Raw genomic sequence first — 25,972 nt, 5'->3', positions numbered from 1 at the left:
CTTCATATGATAGTTTTGAGAGTGTTGGTGCCAATTTTGTAATTGCTCTTTGTATTCTTTCAAGTTTTTTTATACATTTTTTTGCACTTGGTGTCCACATCATTGCTGCATATTCCAATCTTGGTCTTATCAGAGTGATTAGAATGTTCTTCACCATTTCCTCGTCCAGGTATGTAAATGCCACTTTGATTGTTCTTATTAAAGTATAAATTTCTCAAAAAATCTTATTTATATGTTTCTCAGGTGACATATTATTCATAACAATGACTCCCAGGTCCTTCTCATTTTCTACTTTTTGTATTCCTTCTTCTCCCAATTTATATGCTCCTGTTATTCTGTTTTTGCTTTTTCCAAATTCCATTATACTACATTTTTTAGTGTTGAACTCCATCTCCCACTTCCTACTCCATTCCCATACTTTATTTAGATCACTCTGTAGTGACTCACAATCTTCTTCCGTGTTCACTTTTTTTAATAGTTTTGCATCATCTGCAAAGAAGCTCATGTAACTTTCAATTTCCCCTATATATATATATATATATATATATATATATATATATATATATATATATATATATATATATATGTATATATATATATATGTATATATATGTATTTGTATATATATATATATTATATATATATATATATTTGTGTCATTTTGACAATTGGAAATAAACACTTGTCAGAAGACTAGCCTGCATAAAGGATTTGATGAAATATAGTACACTCACTATTCGAGTTACGACCTAGATCTGTTCCGACCAACCGGTCGTAAGTCGAAACGGTCGTAACTCGGACCGTATACATTCGAGGTGTATACTCAGGGACATATGATGCAGAGCGTAAATCGAGCTCAAATGTTTCATTTGTGGCCTCATTGTAGAACATTCTCAGTGTATGCAAAATATCCAATACTCTTTGATTGTTATACTAAATAATAAATTAATAGGATAGGGCAAAGAAAGGAAATATATTACACAGGATTTTTATTAGAGACCGAAAATACAAATTAACACAAGGATACAAAATATAAAGAATAGAAAATATGCATGTAAAAAACAAAAAAATTAAATTCCACTTTTTGGTTGCACGTCATCTACACTTTCTTCATGCGTACGGTTGAGGGAAAGATCAGGCAGTAGGTCTGGCGAGGCACCATGGGGGATCCGTTGGTATCCGCTGGTCGAGGCATAATTAATAAAAAGAGGTTGAAGTAATAAAGGCTTAATAACATTTAAAATAATTCCCTCAAATGTACACGAAAACAAGTACAAGATTCGTTTCTATACACTGGGCTCAATCATTGCCTCCCATGCGAAAACGTTCGGTCTCTCTTCGTAAGAAAAGAACGATAATCATAGAATAACGTTATTTCATCAAATCAATATTTTATGCATGGAATAGTACAGTGAGATATATTGTCTTATTGAATATAAGATATTATACTTCAGAACTCCAGGAATATCATAGACTTGGGTTAAAGCTATTTGTATCCATGTTCGTACACTACAGCTTTCGACTTTCGACCAATAGAGAACTCGAACCAGAATGAAAAGTACGAATGCAGGACTACTGTAAACCGACTCTCTGTCTTGGCTTTCGGGGAAGCGTGTATCACCGATCTGGCAAAACTGCCCTTTCTGACCATTCCCACCTGCCCTGATTATCGGTGGGAACTGGGAATCGAAATACGGTATAATATCAATTCCAGTAAAATTATGGTATATGGTAGACATCGTATGGTAGATGGTAGACACTAAATTATGGTAGAAATACCATAATTATGGCAGACAGCGCAACCTTGGTGAGATGCTGTGCTGTGCTGCCGTAACTGTCGTACGGGATGCTGGACGCCACGTGCAAACGTACAGTAAACCAGTAAACTCATAATATGTGCATGTAGGCATCTGCTGAATGTGGTCGTAAGTACGGGTGGACGTAAGTCGTACAGGTCGTAACTCGGATAGTGAGTGTACATACCACATTCTACCCGAGTGCCCTCGGCAGAATGATTAGTCAGTGAAATAATTCGTTCTGTTTTGAAGGGTCACGGTAGTACAGGCGGTATAGTCCTCGCTTTATATGAAGCATTCCGCTCTGGCGGGGGTTCGAATCCCAGCACATGAGTTTATTTCCAATATACATATATATATATATATATATATATATATACATATATACATATATACATATATATATATGCATATATATATATATATATATATATATATATTATATATAGATATATATATATATATATATATATATACATGCATATGTATATATGTAATAGTTCCTCTGTCAAGTATGTCTACACCTTTAATGGCTTTTAACACTGCTACTATATTACCTCCCACTCTTCTCCCCTCTAATGTGGGCAGCTCCAGAATATTCAGTGTCACTTCATATCATTTATCAGCAAGTACTGGAACCGTTTTAGTTGCTATTCTCAGAATTTTCTTTATCTTGATTGTGTCTTATTTCTATTTAGTGACCACAACACTGTAGTATATGCCAGTATAAGGTGAGTTGGATCTTCTTCATCACATGGTAGAATGCTATTCTGATGACCTTCAATAGATTATAGATTTCCCCAGTTATAATTTTGATCTGTAGCTCTGGTGACAAGTTTTCCATCATCATCACTCCCAAATTCATCTCTTCCTTTGCTTTGGTAATAGTGCATCCGTGAGTGTGTGTGTACTGTATTTACCTAGTTGTATCTTATGGGAAAGGGGAGCTATGCTTGTGGTGTACCATCTTTGTATCTCGCAGTGTCTAGTTTGCTCTTAAATTCATGTATTGTTTTTGCACACACTATTGTTTTGTCCAGTTTGTTCCAGATGTCCACCATTCTGTGTGGAAAACTGTTTTTTCTTTTTTTTTCAGGTCACTTTTATAACTCCTTTTTGATTTTTTTTCATGTCCTCTTGTGTTTCTCTTTTCCAAATTTATTAAGTCCTCTCTATCAAGGACTTCCATGCCTTTCATGATTCTGTAGATGGTCAGTAGGTCACCTCTTTCTCTTCTTCATTCCAATGTTGGTAATTTCAATTTAGCCAGTGTCTCCTCATATGACAAGCTTGAAAGTGTAGGGGCCATTTTCGTGGTTGCTCTCTGGATTCTTTCAATTTTCTTTATATTTTTTTTGGTACTGGATGACCACAGTGTCGCAGCATGCTCTAATCAAGGCCTTATTGGTGTGACTAGTATTTTTTTAACTATTTCTTTGTCTAAATAGGTAAAAGGCACCTTTATTGATCTTAGCAAGCTGTAGGATTCTCCAACAAATTTGTTTATTTGTTTATCATTGGACAATTCATTTGAGATAATTACTCCCAGGTCTTTTTCAGATCCCACTTTCTTCACTTCCTTTGTTCCAATTGTATATTGTCCTGATATTCTTTTTTTTTTTGGGGGGGGGTCTTTTAATGTGCATGTATGTGGTACAGATAAGAGTAAAAGGGAAGAGATAGGCAGCATCATTGTGAGAAGAAGGATGGATGTGTTGACATTGAGTGAAACTAAGTTGAGAGGGAGGAGCGAGTGTGAGTTTGGAAGTGTAGTTGGGAAGTTCTTAGGAGTGAAGAGAGGACGAGGGAGAGAAAGGGTGGCTATACTAGTAAGTGAAGAGATAGGTAAGCATGTAGTGGAATGGAAGGAGGTTTCTTCAAAGTTAATGTGGATAAATGTGTAACTGGGAAGGGAGTTGTGGGTTTTTGTAAGTGCATATGGATCTGGTAGTGAGAAGAGTGTAGAGGAAAGGGAGGCTTTTTGGATGGATATAAATGAGAGCATATAGGGATTATGAAGAAATGTCAGTGTAGTAGTATTAGTGGACCTTAATGCTAGGGTAGGAAATAAACCAATAGATGGAGTGGTTGGGAAGTGTGGAGTTCCAGCAAAATTTTTTAGTGGAGAGTTGTTGTTGTCGTTCCCTAGACTGTCTGTCCGAGCAGTCCCATCTCCCCAAGGAATGCTACAGCCGAAACTGGGTTTTCCCACAAATCCTTTATAGAGTGTATGTTGTGTTGTTTGCATGCATGATTGTGTATAATGCAGTCTTCCATGGAGAGTTGATGGTGGAGGTGTGTCTCGAGAGTTGATGATAGTAAATACAGTGTTTAGGAAGAAAGTCAAGCATAAGTACACATGTGAGAGGGTGGTGGATGGAAGGGTGGTAGATAGAGCATTAATGGACTATATAGTGGTAACCAGGAGTATAGTGGGAAGAGTTAAGGATGTACATGTTCTAAGGGGAAAGAGTAGGGGAATATCAGATCCTTTTTTGGTGGAAGGTAAGTTGAGAGTAGAGAAAGAGGAAAAGGACAAAAGATAGGGAGGTGCTTAGAGTGAACTGCTTAAATGAGAAAGAAAAGGAGAAAGAGCACAAGAAGAAACTGAGCGAAGAGTGGGAGCAAAGGACAGAGTAGAACTAGGAGTGGAGGAGGAATGGGGATGGTTCAAGGTGGGAGTCACAAGGTGTGCAAAGATGGTGTGTGGAAGGAGGAAAGGATGAAATAGAAGGAAGGGTAGTAAGTGGTGGGATGAGGAAGCAAAGAAGGTTGTAGAAGAGAAGAGAGCTTTCACAGATTGGTTACAAAATAGGACAAGGAAATCATATGAGAGGTACTAAGAAAAGAGAAGAGAAATAAAGCATAAGATAAAGGAGGCAAAGAGGAGAGCAGATGTGAAATGGGGGTAAGAGTATGACAAAAAAAATTGAAAGTAATAAAAAGATATTTTGGAAAGAAATTAAGAAAGAGGAGGCAAATCAAGTAGAGAAGAAAAAGTAAAAGGTGTAGATAGAGAGATGCTAATGGAAAAGAAGTCAGTAAGAAGAAAATGGGTAGAGTATTTTGGGGAGTTGCTAAAAGTGAAGGAGAGGGAGGGAAACGTAGTTGCAGTGGGAAGCGCTAAGAAAATGACCATGATGAGTGAGGAAAATTGAGGAGAAATAAGGAAAGATGAAGAAGGCAGTTAAGATGATGAAAGCAGATAAGGCACCTGGGTTGGGGTGGATGTCATGCAGAATGTCCGAAAAAAAGGAGGTACAGTGAAGTTGGATTGGCTGGTGAGGTTATTTAATGTTTGTTTAAGGGAGGGTAGAGTGCTGGAGGACTGGAGGAGTGCCTGTATAGTTCCACTCTACAAGGGAAAAGGTGAGAAGCATGAGTGTTGTAGTTTCAGAGGGATCAGCTTGTTAAGTGTAATTGGGAAGACTTATGGGAGGGTCTTGATTGAGAGGATTAGGAGAGGAAAAGAGGGAGTAATTGGTGAGTAACAGTGTGGGTTTAGGAGAAGTAGGGGTTGCTTAGATCAGGTTTTTGTGGTAAGACAGATATGTAAGAAAGCTATAGGAAAAGGTAAAGATGTTTTTTAGGCTTTTATGGATTTGGAAAAGGCTTATGACAGGGTAGACAGGAAGGCACTATGGGAGGTATTGCAGATATATGGGATAGGAAGAAAGCTGTTAAGAGCAATCAAAAGTTTTTACGAGAGTAGAGCTTGTGTTAGGATTAAAAATGGAGAGAGTGAGTGGTTTGAGGTAAAGGTGGGACTTTGGCAGGGATGTGTTATGTTGCTCTGGCTGTTCAATTTATACATGGATGGGGTGGTGCAAGAGGTAAATGAAAACATAAGTACATATGGGTGAGGGTGGTGGATGGAGAAAAATAGGAGATAAACTAGTTGTTATTTGCTGACGACACTGCGCTTGTTGCAGGATCAGAGGAGGGATTGAGGAAGTTAGTGACAGAGTTTGGGAAGGCGTGCAAAAGAAGTTGAAGATAAATGTGGTTAAAAGGTGATGAGATGTACAAGGGGAGAAATTAGCAGCAGACTGGAAGTAAGTATTAAGAGAGAGAGACTGGAGGAAGTGGATAGACAGTTTTTGATACTTGGGTGCGAATGTGACAAGAAAGTGAATGGAGGTGGAGGTAGAATGTAGATTGAGAGAAGTGAGAGAGAGAGTGGGAGAGAATCTCCCAAGTGAGTCTTGAGAGATTAAAAAATGTAATGAGAAATAAGACATTTGGGAATGGATGCTAAAAGGAGATTGTATGAAGGAGTGATTGTGCCAACAGCACTGTACGGGGCAGAAACATCAAACATAAGGGAGCAAGACAGGAGGAGTTTGAATGTGTTTGAGATGAGGTGTCTGAGAAGTATGATAGGGGTTACTAAGCTGGATAGAGTGAGAAATGAGGAGATGAGGAGGAGAGCAGGGGTGGAAAGGGAGTTGGGAGATAGGGTTGATGAAAGAGTATTGGGATGGTTTTGACATGTGGAAAGAATGAGTGAAGAAAGACTAGTAAAAGAGGTGTGGAAGGCAGAGGTGGAAGAAGCGAACATGAGGGGTCAACCTAGGATGAGATAGATGGATGATGCTGTGATGCATGAGGTAGGAGATGGGGGGTGAGGGAGTATGTGTGAGAAATAAATTGATGCGGCCCAAAGGGATTTCTCCCTGACTTCTCCTTTTCTGCATGACGGGACGGAGAGGGGAGTTACCGATTTAATGAAGCAGCCTTGCTGTGGATGTGCTGTGTCTTGCAACACTTCTTCTGATCTAGGGCAGTGGTGCGAGATACAGGGATGACCTGTCATCCAGTAGGTGCTAAGATGAGAGGGAGGGAAGAGGGTGGATGGGAGTGGAGTATGTTAGGGATGGAATGGGTGGGAGTTGTTTTTATGCTTTTTTTTTTTTTACTATCTCCCTTATAAGGGGGAAAAAGCCATTGGTATATGTATGATTCTTTTTTTACTTTTTCCAAACTCCATTATATTACATTTCTTAATGTTGAAGTCTACTTCCCACTTCTGACTCCATTTCCAAACCTTAAGTCTCTGTAGTGATTCACAATCTGTTTCAGTTTTCACTTTCCTAAACAATTTAGTATCATCTGCAATGAAGCTCCTGTAACATTCCACATCTTCATCCATGTCATTCACATAAATAGCAAACATTATTGGAGCCAATACTGATCCCTGTGGAACTCTACTAATCACCTCCTCCCGACCTGAACACTTTTCTCTGAGCACTACTCTCTTTTCTACCATGCAGGAAAGCCTCCATCCAGTTTAATAATTTACCTTGTATCCCTCCTATGTTCTCCAATTTTTTTAATAATTTTTTTTGTGTGGTACCTTGTTGAAGGCTTTTTTGTAAGTCTAGGAAAGCACAATCAGCCCATCCATCCCTTTCTTGTTTTATATCTATTAGTCTTGAGTAGAAACAGATTAAATTTGTAGCACATGATCCTCCCTTTCTCAAGATTATTATATTGTTTTCTTCCAAGTGTTTTATTCATCTTTCACCTTGGTCTTTTGGATCACGTGTTGGACTCGTGATCGACAGCTATTTCCCTCTTGGAAGAGAGCTCAGAGCTCGTATGACCGATCTATGGGTAATGCTTTGACCTCACACACACACCCAATTCCCCACCCATGAGTATTGGAATACCAACACAAAGCGCAGCGATACTGAATTTATTTTCAGCCCTGGGCAGGATTCGAACCTAGACCAACTGGGACTCTACCAACTGCGCCACCGAGTCGTATTCTGTGCTTTCATGTTTGCGTGCTTGTGGATTTACCTAGTTGTACATAAATTCACTAGAATCAGTACAGAGAAGAATGACCAAAATGATACAAGGACTCGGAAATTTGCCTTACGAAGAGAGGCTTAGGCACCTAAACTTACACTCTCTGGAAAGACGCAGAGTGCGGGGTGATCTAATAGAAGTGTTCAAGTGGATCAAAGGCTATAACAAGGGTGATGCAAACAAGGTCATCATAATAAAACAACAGGGCAGGACTCGCAGTAATGGGTATAAACTGGACAAATTTAGATTTAAGAAGGAAATAGGCAAGAATTGGCTTACTATTAGGGTAAGCGCTGAAACTATCAGATGTTTATAAAACAATTAGACAACTTTATGGATGGGGACGAAAGGTGGTGATGGATACGGACCTGCCAAGTGTAGGCCTTATGGTCACTCGCAGTCTCCTTTATTTCTTATGTTCTTATGTTCTTATGTTATCTAACTTGTTCCAAACATCTATTACCCTGTGGGGAAAGCTGTTCTTTTTTAGGTCTTTTCTATACCTGTCTTTCTTGATTTTCTTTCCATGTCCTCTTGTATCTCTACTATCCCATTTTATTAGATCCTCTCTATCAATAGTTTCTATGCCTTTCATGATTCTATAAATAATTATCAAGTCTCCTCTCTCTCTTCTTTGCTCTAATGCCTGTAGCTCAAGTTTTGCTAGTCTCTCTTCATATGATAGTTTTGAGTGTTGGTGCCAATTTTGTAATTGCTCTTTGTATTCTTTCAAGTTTTGTTATACATTTTTTTGTACTTGATGACCACGTCATCGCTGCATACTCCAATCTTGGTCTTATCAAAGTGACCAGTATTTTCTTCACCATTTCTTCGTCCAGGTATGTAAATGCCACTTTGATTGTTCCTATTAAATTTTAAGTTTCTCAAAAAATCTTGTTTATATCTTTCTCAGGGGACATATTCATAATAATGACTCCCAGGTCCTTCTCATTTCCTACTTTTTTAATTTCTTCTTCTCCCAATTTATATAATCTCACTATTCTTTTTTTTTTTTTTTTTTTTTTTTTTTTTTTTTAATATTAAATTCCATCTCCCACTTCCTACTCCAGTCCTATACTTTATTGAGATCACTCTGTAGCGACCAACTATCTTCTTCAGTGTTCACTTTTTTCAACAATTTTACATCATCCGCAAAGAAGCTCATATATCTTTCAATTCCTTCATCCATATCATTAATATATATAGCAAACATTATTGGGGCCAGAACTGTTCCCTGTGGAACACCACTTATCACTTCATCCCAATTAGAGTGTTTGTCTCTTATCACCACTCTCATTTTTCTTTCATGCAAGAAGTCTTCCATCCACTTTAGCAATTTGCCCTGTATTCTTCCTGCAGTTTCTAATTTCTTTAGTAATTTTTTATGTGGCACCTTATCAAAAGCTTTTTTCAGGTCTAGAAATGCACAATCAGCCCATCCATCTCTTTCTTGTATTACATCTATTAGTCTTGAATAGAAACACATTAAGTTTGCAAAGCATGATCGTCCTTGTCTAAATCCAACTTGCCTTGGATTTAGTACTTTGTTTTTTTCCAGATGCCTTACCCATCTAGTTTTGATGATTCTTTCACAGATTTGAGCTATCGTACTTGTAAGAGAGAACGGTCTATATTTAGTAGGGTCTTCCTTGTTCCCCCTTATATATTGGTACTATATTTGCTCTTTTCCAATCTTTTGGAACTTTTCCTTCTTTCAATGAACTGCTTATTAGACTATGTATTTTGTCTGTTAGTTCATTCCTGCATTCCCTCAAAATCCAGTTTGCCATTTCATCTGGTCCATGCGATTTTCTGACATTGAGTTTACTCAAGTGATTCATTATTTCATTCCTTATCACTTCTATCTCTTTCATAGGGGGGACTTTCTCCTCCCACTCAATATCTCTGGGTTGTATGTTCTCCCTCGTAAACACCGATTTAAAATGCTTGTTCATAATTTCTGCCATTTCAGTTTCCTCTGTGTATTCAATTTCTCCTTATCGTAGTTTCTCTAATTCTTGTTTGTTTTTCAGTTTGCAGTTTACATACATACATACATATACCAAGGCTTTTTCCCCCTTACCAGGGAGGTAGCCAAAAAGAAAAAGGCACAAAATCATTCCCACCCATTCCATCCCTGAATACACTCCACACCCCTCCACCCTCCCTCCCATCTGAGCACCTCCTGAATGACGGGTCATCCCTGCACCTTGTCCACTGCCCTGGGTCAGAAGCAGTGTCACAAGACACAACACATCCACAGCAAGGCCACTTCATTAAATCGACGACCCCCCTCTCCGTCCCCCCGTTGCATAAAAGGAGAGGACGGGGAGAAATCCCTTTGGGCTGCGTCAAAATTTGCTCACACATACTACCTCACCCCCCAATTCCACCTTATGCAATCACAACAACATCATCCATATACAACCATTCTCCATTCACCCCTGTCTTCTGTCCTCTCCTGTCCTTCCTCAACAGACATTCCCCTCTTCCCCAAAGCCCCCTTCACCCCATCCATCCACCTCATCCTAGGACGTCCCCTCATGTTCACTCCCCCCACATCTGCCTTCCATACCTCTTTTACTAGTCTTTCTTCACTCATTCTTTCCATGTGTCCAAACCATCCTAATATTCTTTCATCAACCCTATCTCCCAGCTCCTTTTCCACCCCTGTTCTCCTCCTCACCTCCTCATTTCTCACTCTATCTAGCCTAGTAACCCCCATCATACTTCTCAGACACCTCATCTCAAACACATTCAAACTCCTTCTCTCTTCCTCTCTTATGATCCATGTTTCTGCTCCATACAGTGCTGTTGGCACAATCACTCCTTCATACAGTCTCCTTTTAGCATCCATTCCCAAATGTCTATTCCTCATTACACTCTTTAATCCACCAAGACATTTACTCGCTTCTCTCAATCTACATTCTACCTCCACTTTCACTCCACCTTTCCCTGCCACATTTGCACCCAAGTATCTAAAACTATCCACTTCCTCCAGTCGCTCTCCCTTAATGCTCACTTCCAGTCTACTGCCACTTTCACCCCTTGTACATCTCATCACCTTACTTTTACCCACATTTATCTTTAGCTTTCTTCTATCATATACTCTCCCAAACTCCGCCACCAACTTCCTCAATCCCTCCTCCGATCCTGCCACAAGCGCAGTGTCATCTGCAAACAACAGCTGGCTCACCTCCCACTTTTCTCCATTTTCTTTAACCATCTCCAATCCCTGGCCCACTACCCTTGCATTTACCTCTCACACCACCCCATCCATGTATAAGTTGAACAGCCAGGGCGACATAACGCATCCTTGATGAAGTCCCACCTTTACCTCGAACCACTCACTCTCTCCATTTCCAATCCTGACACAAGCTCTACTACTAGTTTTGGTTGATCTTTACATTTTTTATGACATCTTTTTCATACTTTCTCTTTTCTGCTCTGTACAATTGTACATATTCATTTCTACAACTAGTACAGTATATATTTTCCATTTTTCAGGTGTTTTGTCTTTTTTCCATTTTATCCAAGCTTTGTCCCTTTTATCTTTTAACTCCGTAGATCTTTTGTTGTACCAACAATTTACAAATCCTTTTTCTTGTTTTTGTCTTGGAACATGCTTTTCCACTCCTTTATGAATTTTTGTCAAAATATTCCATTTCTCTTCTACTGTTGTGTCCTTGTGTATCCTTTCCCAGTCTGCTTTTTGAAAAAATTATCTTATTTTATCATAATTTGTTTTTCCATACATCTATCTTTCCTTTCTATATTGTTTATTTTTTCCATGTATTTTTCCTCATTTAGTTCCAGTTCAACCAAAATGTGGTCACTTTTACTTATTGGCATCTTATATTCAATCTTGTCCACAATTTTGAGTTCTGATGTGATTATTGGGTCCAGTCTCAATGGTTCTTCCTCATTTCTATACCTAGTATTCTCTTGTATCCATTGTGTCATTGTATGTTCTATAATCATATCAAGTAGTACATTTCCCCATAGGTCGCCTCCACCCTTCACTGTCATCTCTTCCCAGCAGATTTCTTTACAATTAGAGTCACCCATTATAAGTATTCTTCCTCCATCTTCCATTATCTTATTTAGTGTTATCCTTGTGTCTTCTAACATACTTTTGTGTTCTCTCTCTTCCCACGAGGCTGTTTTAGGAGGCACATAATTTACTACAAACTTCCTGCTCTTCCCATCCCTGTCCTCCACTTCCATCATAATCATCTCTATTCTTTCCATATGTGACATTCCTCACATTTATATCCTTCTTAGTCAGAAACATAACTCCACCCCCTCGTTTTACCTCTCTATTTCTAATCGAATAATTTTATACAGCATGTCCTACACTGTTGGGTGGTAGTAGACATTTCAATTTTGTCTCTACAATTCCCATTATGTCCGGTTCTTTTTCCATCAGGTAATCATTCAGTTCATTCAAGCCTGTTATTAAGCCATCTATGTTTGTGTAAGACACTTTTAATTTTCTGCTACTTCTATCGTGTTTTCTGTTTCCTTTCTGTTTTTCTCTGCTATGAACCACCTCCTCACTTTCATATCCATTACTCTCCAATAGAATTTCTCTTTTTCTGACTGTTCTCATTTTTTCCCTTAACTTCTATTCTTTTTGTTTTCTCTTCCTCTCTCTCCTCTTTATTCAATTCTCTTTTTATCCATACTTGTTTATATTGTTCACTGTCAGCTAGTTTCTTGTCCATCCCCTTGAACTACTTCTAATATCATATTTACCTTTTCCTTTTCCTCTTTTACTCTTGTGGTCCTATTTGGATTATACTTCTATTCCATCCTTAATATAATTATACATTTCTTTATGTCTGCTAAGTCTCTTACTATATTCTCCTTTTCTCTCATCACTTTGATAACTGTGTCCTTAGTTTGTTCTTACATCTGTTGTTTCACTATATCTCCAAATACAACTTTGTTGTTCTCTTGGACTTTTCTCCTACCCTGTGCTTCCTTTGCTATGGACTCTTTATTTTCTTTATTATTATTCTTTATTTCCTCATTCTCATGTTTTGCTTCTTTTAACTGTCTTTTTAATTCTTCTATTTCTTTGGTTAGGTTTTGATTCTCCTTTAGTTCTTCCGGTTTATCAACTGTTTGTGTAACCTGTGATAATTGGTCAAACCTAACCTCCCATTCTTCGTTCATTTTTTTTTTTTTAGTTTCTCCTCTAGATTTACTAGTCGGAGGAGGTTGTCACCTCCTCCCTCATTAAATCCATAAAAGCAGTTATCTTCTCCTTCCATTGAGCTGCTATTATCTATATTTCTGTTCTTGACACCTCTGCTTCCTTGTTTCTCGTCTGTGTATTCTGCCCCCTGTTTGTTTACACCTCTCCTAAGATCCAGGGCCCATTTGTCCCCCTCCTCATTTCCTTCCATTTTCCTCAATAATCCCTCTCTTCTACTTCACCTTCCCACTACACCACAAGCTTTCCCCTTCCCTACTAATACAAGGTACTCCCTCATTACTGAGATCCACGAAAATTGCACTTCTTTTCCGGAGTTCCAATCTTCGCTGTGTATCCGACATACGTATTTTCCTAGTTGTATTTACCTAGTTGTAATATACGGGAGGGGAGCTATACTCGTGGTGACCCGTCTTTGTATCTCTCCGCATCAAGTTTTATCTTAAAATCTTGTATAGTGTTTGCACATACTGTTTTGTTGTCTAATTTGTTCCATCTATTAATCGCTCTGTGTGGGAAACTGTTCCTTTTCAATTTTTTTCTATAACTATCTTTTTTCAGTTGTCTTTTTTGTGTCCTCTCATTTTACCATTGTCCCACACTATTTAGCTGTGTTTCTGTGTGTGTTGGTGTGTGCCTGTGTGTTCTCATCTTTTGTGTTCTATTTTGTCAGAAATATACAGATATTTTTTTCCTTAGGGACAAAATTACACTAAAGAGATGTAGTCATAAAAAATGTAAAAGGAATATTAAGATTAGCATAACAGAGAAAGAGTACAGTTTAAAAGTGATTAGCATCCTTTGAGATGTTAGTAAAGTCTTTGAAAATATCGGCTGCATAAAACATGCAGTCAGTACCCGATTTGAGTTCATCTTTTGTGTACCATTTCCTCCAGCATCATCTGTCTTGACTTTCTCCATGGTTATTCCTTTTTTTTTTTTTTTTTTTTCTTTTTCTTTACTAACACACCTCAACATTCCTGGCTTTCTTTTTCCATTCCTATTACTAGTAACTTGTGCACTCTCTTCATCAACACCTTTTATTCTCCCAAGTGTCCAAAACTTATCTCTCATCTCTTCTTTCATGTTCACCTTTGTATAGTTTCAGCTTAAATATATTCCTGACATGCAATCTATGCCCCTTTTACCATATTCATCCTTCAGAAATGAATCTTCTTTTTTACTTTTCAGGGTGAAGCATTCAACCAGCGAGTGGCTCAGATCCACAGTGTCACTATCTTCCTGGAGATGGCTGAGGCTCTCCTGAAGCATCACGGCACAGCTGACAGCAATCAGCTGACCATCACATCGTGCCTCTCCACCAGCGAAGCCTCTGATGACACAAACAACAACACCAGCACTGAGAGGGATGAGGATGCTGTAGAGAAAGGAGTTGTCAATGTTGCCTTTGACGAGACCGAAAATGACATTAGCATCGAAAAGATTCCATCCAGGAACTCTTTGGAAGCACACCAGAAACGCTTGAAAAATTACAGTGTTACACAGGTCTTGGCCAATTCTCCAGCACTGCAAAGAAAGTTGTCAGAACTTGGGATTGTGCCACCTACCTTGTCAAGAGGAAGGAGTGCCAGCTTCAATTCAGTGAAAGATTTGAAGATCAACGACGTAAAGATAAGCACAATGAGTGACCTATTGGGCTTGATGGAGTGTATGCTCTGCGATGCATGGCGTGAAGATGAGGCTGACGCATCACCAAGCACCACCCGAGAGAGCACTCCATCTAGGTGTTCCCACAAGCAGAGATTCAGCTTCCCAACCCGGATCAGACACTTTGCAAACGATCTCCCACGCCGTGCCACTGTGGCTCAAGTCTTCCAGTCGCCTTCCTCCAACCCGCAGCTGTTGTCCACACACCGACTGTCTTCCACTGAGGACAAGGAAACTGATGGTCTAAAGTGCAAGTTTTATTTGCATCCATGCAAATCTAATGAAAATACAAAGCTATGAATCTTTTTTTGCTGTGAGGATAAGAAGAACTCAAAACTGCCAACTAAGAAAGGGATCAATGAACCATTGAGACAGTGCGGTGATATCTCATGGTCCTGCTTTTCAAAACTCAAACTTTGGCAGCTTGTCTACCATAGACACACTCTTGAATCAGAGACACCATTGTGTGAAACTTCCATGTGGTATAACTTCACCTTAGCCAAAGTTTGAGACATTTTCATGATGTCACTGATGTAGATCTTCTGGTTGTGCTTTCTATGCAGGATCAGTAATGAAAAATTCATTATTTCATGTATGGGTGATTGAACTAAGACATGACATTTTAAGACTGGCATGTAATGCAAAATGCTTGTGTTAAGAAACGAATCTCATAAACACTTCATGTGAGACTTAATTTCTTAATGAAGTGATGTCTGTAATCAAATTATGTCTCATCATTTGTAAGCACACATATATACACATACGTGTGTGTGTGCACGCACTTTTTTTTTCAACCATCAGCCACTATTTTTTGTGGTGTGACTATTCTTTTTTATAATACAATTAGACAATTTTCATACTACAAATGTCTAAATTTATTTTATAAACTGATGTTTTCTGAATCTATAGTGCCCTAATTAGTTACAAATAGTTCACACATACAGGATGTTTTCTACTCATAGTCAAATGTCCCTGTAGAATACAGTTTGTACATAGAAGTATTTACATTATTAATCTAAGGGGACACTAATATAGAAAAGAAAATAATAATCTTGTCTACCTATGTTTTAATATTTCTGATATTGATAAGTACAACGATTGTAAGAAGGACACGAAGTAGGAATGCTTTGAGGATGTGAAAATATTGTCAAGCAACAAGATGTTTCAATTGCAGTCCAAACAATGATTTCAGTAAGGTTCATAAAAAGAAATATACGTTTCACTGCAGAATGCAGAAATATATTGTTATGGGGTTCACATTAGTGCAGGGACTAATGGTAACTGATAGTGATGCTCTTGCATGATGGCCAATGATGAGAACCACCTCTCCAGCATTCATCCAATCAATACTCTCACATCTACCTAGAGTCGCAGCCTCAAGGGGTTGGCACTCAGTTTCCTGATGGGGTCGAAGGTCTCTCCAAGAACTTCAGCTACTTTCTCCAAACATTTTAACATGGGAGAGTAAACAACCGGTGATTCCTTCCCTGTTTTCCCTTCTGTTGGATAGTGACATAGGAACAGACCCACACTAGTACAACAGTCTGAAGTTTCTTCCCAGAGTAAACCGTGGGAGGGCCCAAGGACTGTTGCCAGCTACTACGGAATTGTGGGTAATTACCATGGAAACTCAAGGCAAAAATTACTATTATATTTGTATAGAAGGTATACAGTTTGAAGAAGTTCACCATCTTTAACAGAAAATTAATCCTGAACTAGTAAGCTGGAAGGAAAGCAGCCGACACCTTTATCTTTTTAATGTTGCAAATTATCACACATTTGAATGATGATAATATTATTTTATTATACTACAACTTGTATTTCATAAAGTAAATATAATTTATCATATCAAAAATGATAAGAATAATAATTGTTTCACTGATTAGAAACCCGTAGCCCCATAATAGTAGACAATGATCCTCTAGCCCTCCAATATCCCTCCCCGAAGAAAAGGACTGTTTTCTGTATTGTATTGCTGTGGAAATGTTTCTATATTACTGCTGGGCAGTATGAGGAAGGGGAAGGGTGTAGTTGTTGCTTTCTCTCTCTCTCTCTCTCCATTATTTTTCATTTATTTATTTATATATATTTTTTAGAGGGTGGGGGTATCAATAAGAGAGAGTCCAATCCAGAGATTGAGTGCCAACTCCTTGGGGCTTCACTTCCAGATAAAGGCAAGTGTGCTAGCAGGATTTGAGGATAAACAACAAGTGGGAAGATGAATTTTATAGATGTCCATCTCACAGGAGCACCATGTTTAGGAATTTATTTTGGGCCTTTCTTATATCAATAACTGAAAAGATGAGCTTGATCTGTTACAAGATGAAGGCTCATACAAGGCAAAGTATTATTTTTTCCATAACTTCCTGAGAAATAAGTATCAAATTCAGAACCCTAGGATATTGTGCAAAGCAATCAAGAGTTCCCTGTCACTTCTCTTAACATGTATTGATATTTTTAATGGCCAGTACCTCATCCTCTCACAAAGTGATCCTTCACCTCGACAAATACACATTCCTTGCAGTAAGAACCATACAAAAAGTATTATACAAGTCAAATGTCTCCTGTGCATACAGTCATAGAAACAAAACAAAACAGTATTCTTTACCAAGATATAGTTTGCCTTAGGTAAACATGGCATAATTTATGAAAAGATAAAGTGCATACAGACTCCTGATATATGGCCAAAGACTAGCACTACATCATAACTTGAGGTTTGCTTGAGTAACCCCTATGTTTGCAGAAATGTATATTTAACAGGGAAATTACCAGCTAAGTGACCTTGCACTGCCTGGAAGCGCTCATGAAGTGCTGTGGGCATGGCTAAATGTGACATTTAAAAAGTACTTGACAAGATAACATGAACATCTTTTGAGTTATACATGTTCATCTGTGAAGTCCCTGATTATCATTTCCATAGTGACAGAGTATGTATTAACATGACCAAAAAATAAAATATATACAACCACTCCTCGTTTAACGACGACAATTGGGACCAGCGCGCCGTCGTTAACCAAATTGGTCGTTAAGCAAAAGTGTATACATATATGTACATGTACTGTATGTACAATGTCCAGCAATACATGTATCTTTATTTTCGTGTATTTCCCTCTTTTATACAGTACATTAAAGCTTTATTTACTGTTTATTTACTGTTTATTTACGGTGGTTATGTTCCCGAAGTTACCGTATATGACCAAATCCGCGTATGCTGACATTCCATATTGAATACCGGGGTATTTTTTTAGTTTCGACCATGGGCACAATATAGCAATAGAAAATTAATTGTTAATTTTGTAAATTAAAATGTATCGACGTAATATGCAATTTTGTGGGTGGAAATGAAAGTAAAAAATACCATGCTACAAGAAAATATGCTAATGAACGAAGTCGGTAGCATAGGATCGGGATGCCATCTTGTCGTCTGCCAACGTCTCTCACGATGACGACAACGAGGACGAGCCGGATGACATTTAATTTGCATGTAATGATTTATCAAACACAGGTTAGGTTAGTTTAGGTTAGGCGAATTTATCATCCTTTCATTTCCTCGACATCGGCATCTATCTTAACAAACATGGTGTACCATTCGTCCGACATGACTTCGTTACTTACGAAATTTGTTTTAGCACCTTTTTTTTATTTCCACTCACAAAATTGCATATTACGTTGATACATTATAATTTACAAAATTAATAATTAATTTTCTATTGCTATATTGCGCCCTTGGTCGAAACTAAAAATTTACCACTACCAGTATATATTGTACCCCAGGTAGTTTTCCCAGCTTGCAGGATGGTAATGTAGACCTAAGCTTCAGAACACTTTACCTCATAGCTAATATCCACCGTACAAGTTCATTTATAACATCATACAAATTTGCCTCAGCCAACTTAATTATCGTACACGACATCGTAACTTCGGGAGATTTACGTTAAACAAATATTGGTCTGTCATAAAGCCCGTCGTTACTCCGAGTTGTCGTTAACCGAGTAGGTCGTTAAACGAGGAGTGGGTGTATACTAAAGGCTTTTTCCCCCTTATAAGGGAGGTAACCAAAAAACAAAGGCATAAAAAACCACCCCCACCCAATCCATCCCCATCACACTCCACTCCCCTCTACCCTCCTCCCTCCCTCTTATCTTGGCACCTCCTGGATGATGGGTCATTTCTGTATCTTGCCCACTTCCCTGGGTCAGAAGCAGTGTTACAAGATACAGCACATCCACAACAAGGCCGCTTCATTAAATTGGCAACCCCCCTCTCTGTCCCCTCGTCCAGAAAAAGAGATGGAGAGAAATCCCTTCAGGCTGCATCAATTTATTTCTCACACATACTCCCTCAACCCCCATCCCCCACTCACTCCCCCTCATGCATCACAGCATCATCCATACACAACCATTCTCCATTCACACCTATCTTCTGTCCTCTCCCATCCTATATCAACAGACATTCCCCTCTTTCCCAATGCCCCTTTTACCCCATCCATCCATCTCATCCTAGGTTGCCCCCTCATGTTCACTCCTACTTCTGCCTTCCACACCTATTTTACTATTCTTCATTCATCCTTTCCATATGTCCAAACCATCCCAATACTCTTTCACCAACCCTATCTTCCAACTCCCTTTCCACCCCATTCTCCTCTTCACCTCCTCATTTCTCACTCTATCCAGCCTAATAACCCCTATCATGCTTCTCAGGTACCTCATCTCAAACACATTCAAACTCCTCTCTTCCTCTCCTATGTTCCATGTTTCTCCTTCATACAGTGCTGTCGGCACAATCACTCCTTCATACAATCTCCTTTTAGCATCCATTCCCAAATGTCTTATTTATCATTACACTTTTTAATCCCCAAGGCATTTACTCACTTCTCTCAATCTACATTCTACCTCCACCTCTAATCCTCTCTTTCCAGCCACATTCGCACCCAAGTATCTAAAACTATCTTTCCACTTCCTCTAGTCTCTCTCCCTTAATACTTCCAGTCTGCTGCCACTTTTTCTCCTTGTATATCTCATCACCATTTACCCACATTTATCTTCAACTTCCTTCTTTTGCACACCTTCCCAAACTCTGTCACTAACTTCCTCAATCCCTCCTCTGATCCTGCTACAAGTGCAGTGTTGTCAGCAAACAACAACTACCTTATCTCCCACTTTTCTCCATTTTATTTAACCATATCTAATCCCCTACCCACTAGCCTTGCATTTACCTCTTGCACCACCCCATCCATGTATAAATTGAACAGCCAGGACAACATAACAAATCCCTGACAAAGTTCCACCATTACCTCAAACAACTCACTCTCTCTATTTCTAATCCTGACACAAGCTCTACTACTCTTGTAAAAACTCTTGACTGCTCTTAACAGCTTTCCTCCTATTGCATATATTTGCAATACCTCCCACAGTACCTTCCTGTCTATCCTTGTCATAAGCCTTTTCCAAATCCATAAAAGCCCCAAAAAACATCCATACATTTTCCTAAAGCTTTCTCACATATCTGCCTTACCACAAAAATCTGATTTACGCAACCCCTACCTGTCCTAAACCCACACTGTTCCTCACCAATTACTCCTTCTGTTCCTCTCCTAATCCTCTCAATCAAGACCCTCCCATAAGCCTTCCCAACTACACTTAACAAGCTGATCCCTCTGAAACTACTACACTCACACTTTTCCCTATTTCACTTGTAAAGTGGAACTATACAGGCACTCCTCCAGTCCTCCAGCACTCTACCCTCTTTTAAACAAACATTAAATAAACTCACCAGCCAGTCCACTGTCACTGTACCTCCTTTTTTCAGATATTCTGCATGACATCTATCTCACCCAGGTGCCTTACCTGCTCTCATCATCTTAACAGCTGCCTTCACTTTATCTTTCCTTATTTCTCCTCCATTTTCCCCACTCATCACAGTCATTTTCTTAGCTCTTCCCACTGCAACCACCTTTCCCTTCCTATCCTCCTTCACATTTAGCAACTCCCTAAAATACCTCTCCCATCTTCCTCTTACTACCTTCTCTTCCATTATCATCTCTCCATCTGCACCTTTTACCTTTTCTTCTCTACTTGATTTGCCTCCTCTTCCTCTTTTAATTTCTTTCCAAAACATCTTTTTATTACTTTCCAAAATTTCTGTCACACTCTTACCCCATTTCATATCTGCTCTCCTCTTTGCCTCCTTTATCTTATGCTTTACTTCTCTTTTCTTTGTACCACAACGAGTGGGAAGATGAATTTTACTGATGTCCATCTCACAGGAGCACCACATTTAGGAACTTATTGTGGGCCCTTCTTATATCAATAACTGAAAAAACGAGCTTGAGCTGTTATGAGACAAAGGCTTGTGCAAGGCAAAATATTATTTTTTCCCATAACTTTCTGAGCAATAAGGATCAAATTCAGAACCCTAGGATTGTGCAAAGCAATCAAGAGTTTCCTGTCACTTCTCTTAACATGTATTTACATTTTTAATGGCCAGTACCTCATACTCTCACAAAGTGATCCCTCACCTCCACAAATACACATTCATTGCAGTAAGAACCATACAAAAGGTATTATACAAATCAAATGTCTCCTTTGTACACAGTCATAGAAACAAAATAAAATAGTATATTCTACCAGGATATAGTTTGCCATAGGAAAACGTGGTATATTAAAAAAAAAAAAGTGCATACAAATTCCTGATATATGGCCAAAGACTAGCATTACATCATAACTTCAGGTTTGCTTGAGTAACCCCTATGTTTGCAGAAATGTATATTTACCAGGGAAATTACCAGCCAAATGACCTTGCACTACCTGGAAGCGATCATGAAGTGCTATGGGTACGGCTAAATGTGACTTTTTAAAAGTATTTGACAAGATAACATGAACATCTTTTTAGTTATATATATATATTCATTTGTGAAGTCCCTTATTATCATTCCCACAAAATACAGGAAATATCTGAAAGAATTTAAGAAAATTTAGCAGATGAAAATTTGCAGAAGATTAAGAAATGGAATGAAAACAGAAGACGAACAGATAGCTTTTAAAATAGTACAACAAGAAATGCAAAGAACACAATTATTCAAGAAATCAAAGAGCAAATTGGATGAGAGATACAGTGGTTAAAAAAAAATGTGTGTGGACTAAAGGAAAAGCATGACATGGTTAGGTACTTCTGATTTTTTTTTTTTTTTATATATATATATATATATATATATAGCAAAAACAATTCTAAAAAGTACAAGATGGAGACCAAGAAGTAGAAAAAGAAATAGTATATAGATTAGGACAATATTCAAAAGAAAGAAATTGACAACTAAAGATAAAGTTAAGGTCACAAATGGTAATAGAAGACATACTGGCAAAATCAGGAAAGATAGCAAAGAGTAAACACTACAAGAATATATGGATAAAATAGATGAATGTTGAGGAAAGAGAGAGAAAACACTAGATGGAGCAAAAAAAAAAAAAATAATAAACACTAAGAGAACAGAGGCCGAAAGAAAGGAGTTCTATTGGAAAGTCTTAGACATGAGGCTGAGAAAATGGTATGCTTGGGTAAGTGAAATGAAAGGAATAGAAAATGAGATGGAGAAGGAAAAAAATTAAAGTGGTTTATACTAACATGGATTGATCTCTGGATTAAGTGAACTAAATGGTTACCTGCCAGAATAATAATAATAATAGAAATAAAAAACAGACATAATGAGAATTACAGAGACAAAATTAAGGGGCCCACTGCCACCAAATAGTGTTGGACATGGATTATGTAATAATTGGATAAAAAAAAAAAAAAAAAAAAAGACGAGAAACAGGGCGGAGGAATCATGTTTCTGGTCGAGACAAACTTTAATGTGACGAAGGTTAAAGAGGGTATAAACAGGGCAGAAATGATTATGACAAAAGTTGAAGATAACGAGATGAAAAATAGAAAGTTTGTAGTGATTTATGTGCCCCCATAAACGGGCTCTTGGAAAGAGGGCGAGCATTCAAAAAATTTTGAAGACGCAAGGCATTCATTAAATGAGATTCTGAAGGATGGAGGTAATTTGGTACTTATGAGAGATTTTAACTGCAAGGAAATCTGTTGGGAAGAGATGTCAGTGAAAGGTGGAGAGGATCTATGTAGTAAATGTATTACTTGATGTGACTATAGAACATACAATGACACAATGGGTAAAAGAAAATACCAGATATAGAAGTAATGAAGAACTGTCGAGACTAGATTTAGTATTTGCAACAAAACCTGAAATTGTGGATAAAATTGAGTACAAGATACTATTTCAGAAGAGTGATCACATATTAATAGAATCTAAACAAAAGGAGGAGTTATATATAGAAATAAGAAATACAGAAAAGGAACAAAGAAAGAACAAACAACAGCAGGCCTACTGGCCCTAACGAGGCTGTGTTTACTAAACTAAACTACAGTTAAGAAAACAGGGCAACTAGGCAATAGAAGATGAACTAACACTACTGCTACCACTATCCTATCCAATTGCAATTAAATGCCGGGTTGTCATATCTTTTATTGCAAGGTATAATATTTCATTTGCGGATTAGATTCCAAGTATTTGTCTAAGCGATTTTCGAATGTTATTGTGTTACTTTCAACGACAGTGGAAGGTAACGAATTCCACACATTAACAACCCGATTAAAGAAGTGCTTTCGTCCGAAGAAAATCTTTTGCCAATTACTTCAAAATCGTGAAGTCTTCTTGTATTTGATTGGTCTAATAAGAAGTAATCTTTGACATTGATGTTGTCAAAGCCTTTGAACATTTTAAAAACCTCAATCAAATCTCCTTGCATTCTTCTATTTGTAAGCGAGAATAGGTTTAGACTTTTAAGTCTTTCTTCATACGGCAGATTTCTCAGCCTTGGTATCATTTTGGTCATTCTCCGTTGCACTCTCTCTAGTTTATTAATATCTTTCTGGTAGTATGGGGACCAAAATTGTCCACAGTATTCGAGATGGGGATTTACCAAGGAATTATAGAGGTTTAGCAATATTTTTTCTGATTTATTTTCGAAGACTCTTCCGATGAAGCCAACCAATTTATTTGCTGTTTTAACAACTGAGCAATGTTGACTTGGCTTCAAGGCATTTGATATTAAAACTCCTAGATCTTTTTCTCTAGTTACCGAATCCAGTATTTCGTCATTCATTTGGTATTGGATGTGATCAGTTACTTCCAATGTGCATGACTTTACATTTGTTAACGTTAAATTTCATTTGCCACTTGCTAGCCCAGCTTGATAATCTGTCTAGATCGGATTGCAGAGTTTCTCTTTGGTGGTTGTTTACCGGTAATTTTTGTGTCAGCAAATTTTGATACCTTGCAGAGGAGGCCGTTGTCTAGATCATTTATATAAAAAACAAAATGGGTCCCAAAACTGATCCTTGCGGTACGCCACTTTTAACGTCGAGCCAGCTAGAAGAGGCCCTGTTAATTACAACTCTCTGTTTTCGCCCTGAAAGCCAATCTTTAATCCAGTTGTGGATACTGCCAGAAATACAGTGCGTTTTTAATTTGTCGAGCAATCGTTTCTGGGGAACTTTATCGAATGCCTTCTGAAAATCTAGATAAATTATATCAACAGATCTACATTCCTCGTATTTGAAGACGTCATGAAAGAAATCGAGGAGATTAATTAAACATAAGCGTTTACTACGGAAACCATGTTGCGAATCTTTCATGGTTTTATTTTCTAAAAAGTTCACTACACTGTCGCGGATGATGGTCTCTAACAGTTTACACACAATCGAAGTCAGGCTAATTGGTCTGTAGTTGCCTGGTTGTGATTTGTCCCCTTTCTTGAATATTGGTGTTGCGTTAGCACATTTTTAATCTGATAGGACTTTACCAACTGCTATAGATTTGTTGAGAAGGATGCACAAGGGTTTACCGATTTGATTCTTGACTTATCGCAGAATTCTAGGTGAAATTTTGTCAGGTCCTGGGGCTTTATTTATTTTGAGCTTATCAATTACTTGTACGACATCACTGTGTGTAATAATGAATTTATTTAAAACGTTTTGGGACATTTTATGTTCTGGTGGCTGGTACACTGAGCAATCCTCGTCTGTGAAGACGGATGCAAAAAAATGATCAAGGATTGAGGGCATCTCATTTTCATCATCCGTATGTTTACCTTCATCGTCATTTAATGGTCCAATGCCGCAGGTAAGTTTTCTTCTTATTCGCATAAATATAGAATTCTTTAGGGTTCGATTTGCTTGCCTCAGCAATATATTCTTCAAGATTTTTCTTACTACGCTATATCAGTGTTTTGGTTTCGCGGCCAATCCTGTCTAGTGTTAGTTTATCGTCTTGGCTTTTAGTTGATGAATACTTTTTGTACGCACTCCTTTTACGAGAGAGGTTGTTACTAATTTCCCTATTCCACCACTTTGGTTTATTTGTTCCCGGACGTCTCTCACGATAGGGAACACAGAGATTTACAGCATTGGTTCCGTGGTGAAGTTTTCCCACGCTTTATCATTGTCAATCTCGTTCGAAGTTGTACTCCAGTCTGAGTTTTCTAGTAATGATCGGAGTCTATTAAAATTGGCTTTACGGAAGTCGGGTACTTTTTCTTTGCTGATCTTAGATAAACTGGCTTCCATTCTAATTTTGAATGTGATGATACGATGATCGCTAGTGCTGAATATTGGGCCGACATTTACTTCGTTTACAAGATTCTCTGTTGTAGAAAATATTAAGTCAAGGATATTATTTCCTCGAATAGGGCTGTTTACGAATTGGTGGAAATCACTTTCCAGTAAGTTATTATACAAGTCTCGTCCTGTATGCGAACTCAAATCCTCACCCCATCTCTTAACCGGTAAGTTAAAGTCTCCCATGATGACTGCCTCGCAGCGTTGGTTAGTTTCTACGATTAAATCGAATCATTTTTCGTCATTTTCCGGCAGCTGACCCGGTGGTCTATAAACAAGTCCAATCATTACCTTAGATTTACTGCAATTGTTTTTAATTTCAACAAACAATATATCAACATTTGTTACTGCCTCTGTTTTTAACAGTGATGGTTGGAGGGAGTTATGGACATACAAGATTACTCCACCGCCTGTTCTATTTTCTCTTTCACAACTGAAAACTGTGTAGCCCGGCAAACAGTATTCCGCAATAAAATCTCGACTTGATGTGTCCAACTATGTTTCTGTTACTCCTATCACGTGATAGTTACCTGTCACTCCGAGATCTCTAGATCTTCGAATTTGTTTCGTACGCTGCGAGCATTGACGTAACAGAGATTGATATCTGTCACTTTTCTTTTTTTGCTCTATTACGGAGGTGTTAATGGGGGCTCCGCTGAGGAGTTTTTTCTTCTGATGTCGGTCAGGCTGTTGTTGAGCAGCCTAACCTTGCTGCTCCGGCAACATTCAAGTGGAGACCGTCTTCCTCAAACAGAGTTTTATCGAAGTAGATGTTGTCCCAGAAATTGACGAAGTG

The 25,972-nt window shown here is 38.3% G+C and overlaps 1 protein-coding gene across 3 annotated transcripts in view; it reads left to right on the top strand.

Moving 5' to 3' along the window:
• Positions 1-25,662, top strand: part of LOC143038106 (open rectifier potassium channel protein 1-like) — a 333,381-nt gene extending 307,719 nt beyond the window's left edge. For 2 of the 3 annotated variants that reach the window (XM_076207093.1, XM_076207092.1), the window contains one exon: positions 14,023-25,662. In XM_076207093.1, coding sequence (XP_076063208.1) covers positions 14,023-14,799 — 777 coding nt within the window. In that variant the 3' untranslated portion in view covers positions 14,800-25,662. The remainder of the gene's footprint in view (positions 1-14,022) is intronic. The other variant, XM_076207094.1, reaches the window with a different exon arrangement.
• Positions 25,663-25,972: the final 310 nt, after the last annotated feature.

The sequence above is a fragment of the Oratosquilla oratoria genome, chromosome 23, assembly GCF_046742065.1.
Source record: "Oratosquilla oratoria isolate Oo_2021 chromosome 23, ASM4674206v1, whole genome shotgun sequence".
Lineage (NCBI taxonomy): Eukaryota > Metazoa > Arthropoda > Malacostraca > Stomatopoda > Squillidae > Oratosquilla > Oratosquilla oratoria.
Note: the sequence above shows the minus strand (reverse complement) of the source record. Positions and strands in the feature narration are given on the sequence as shown.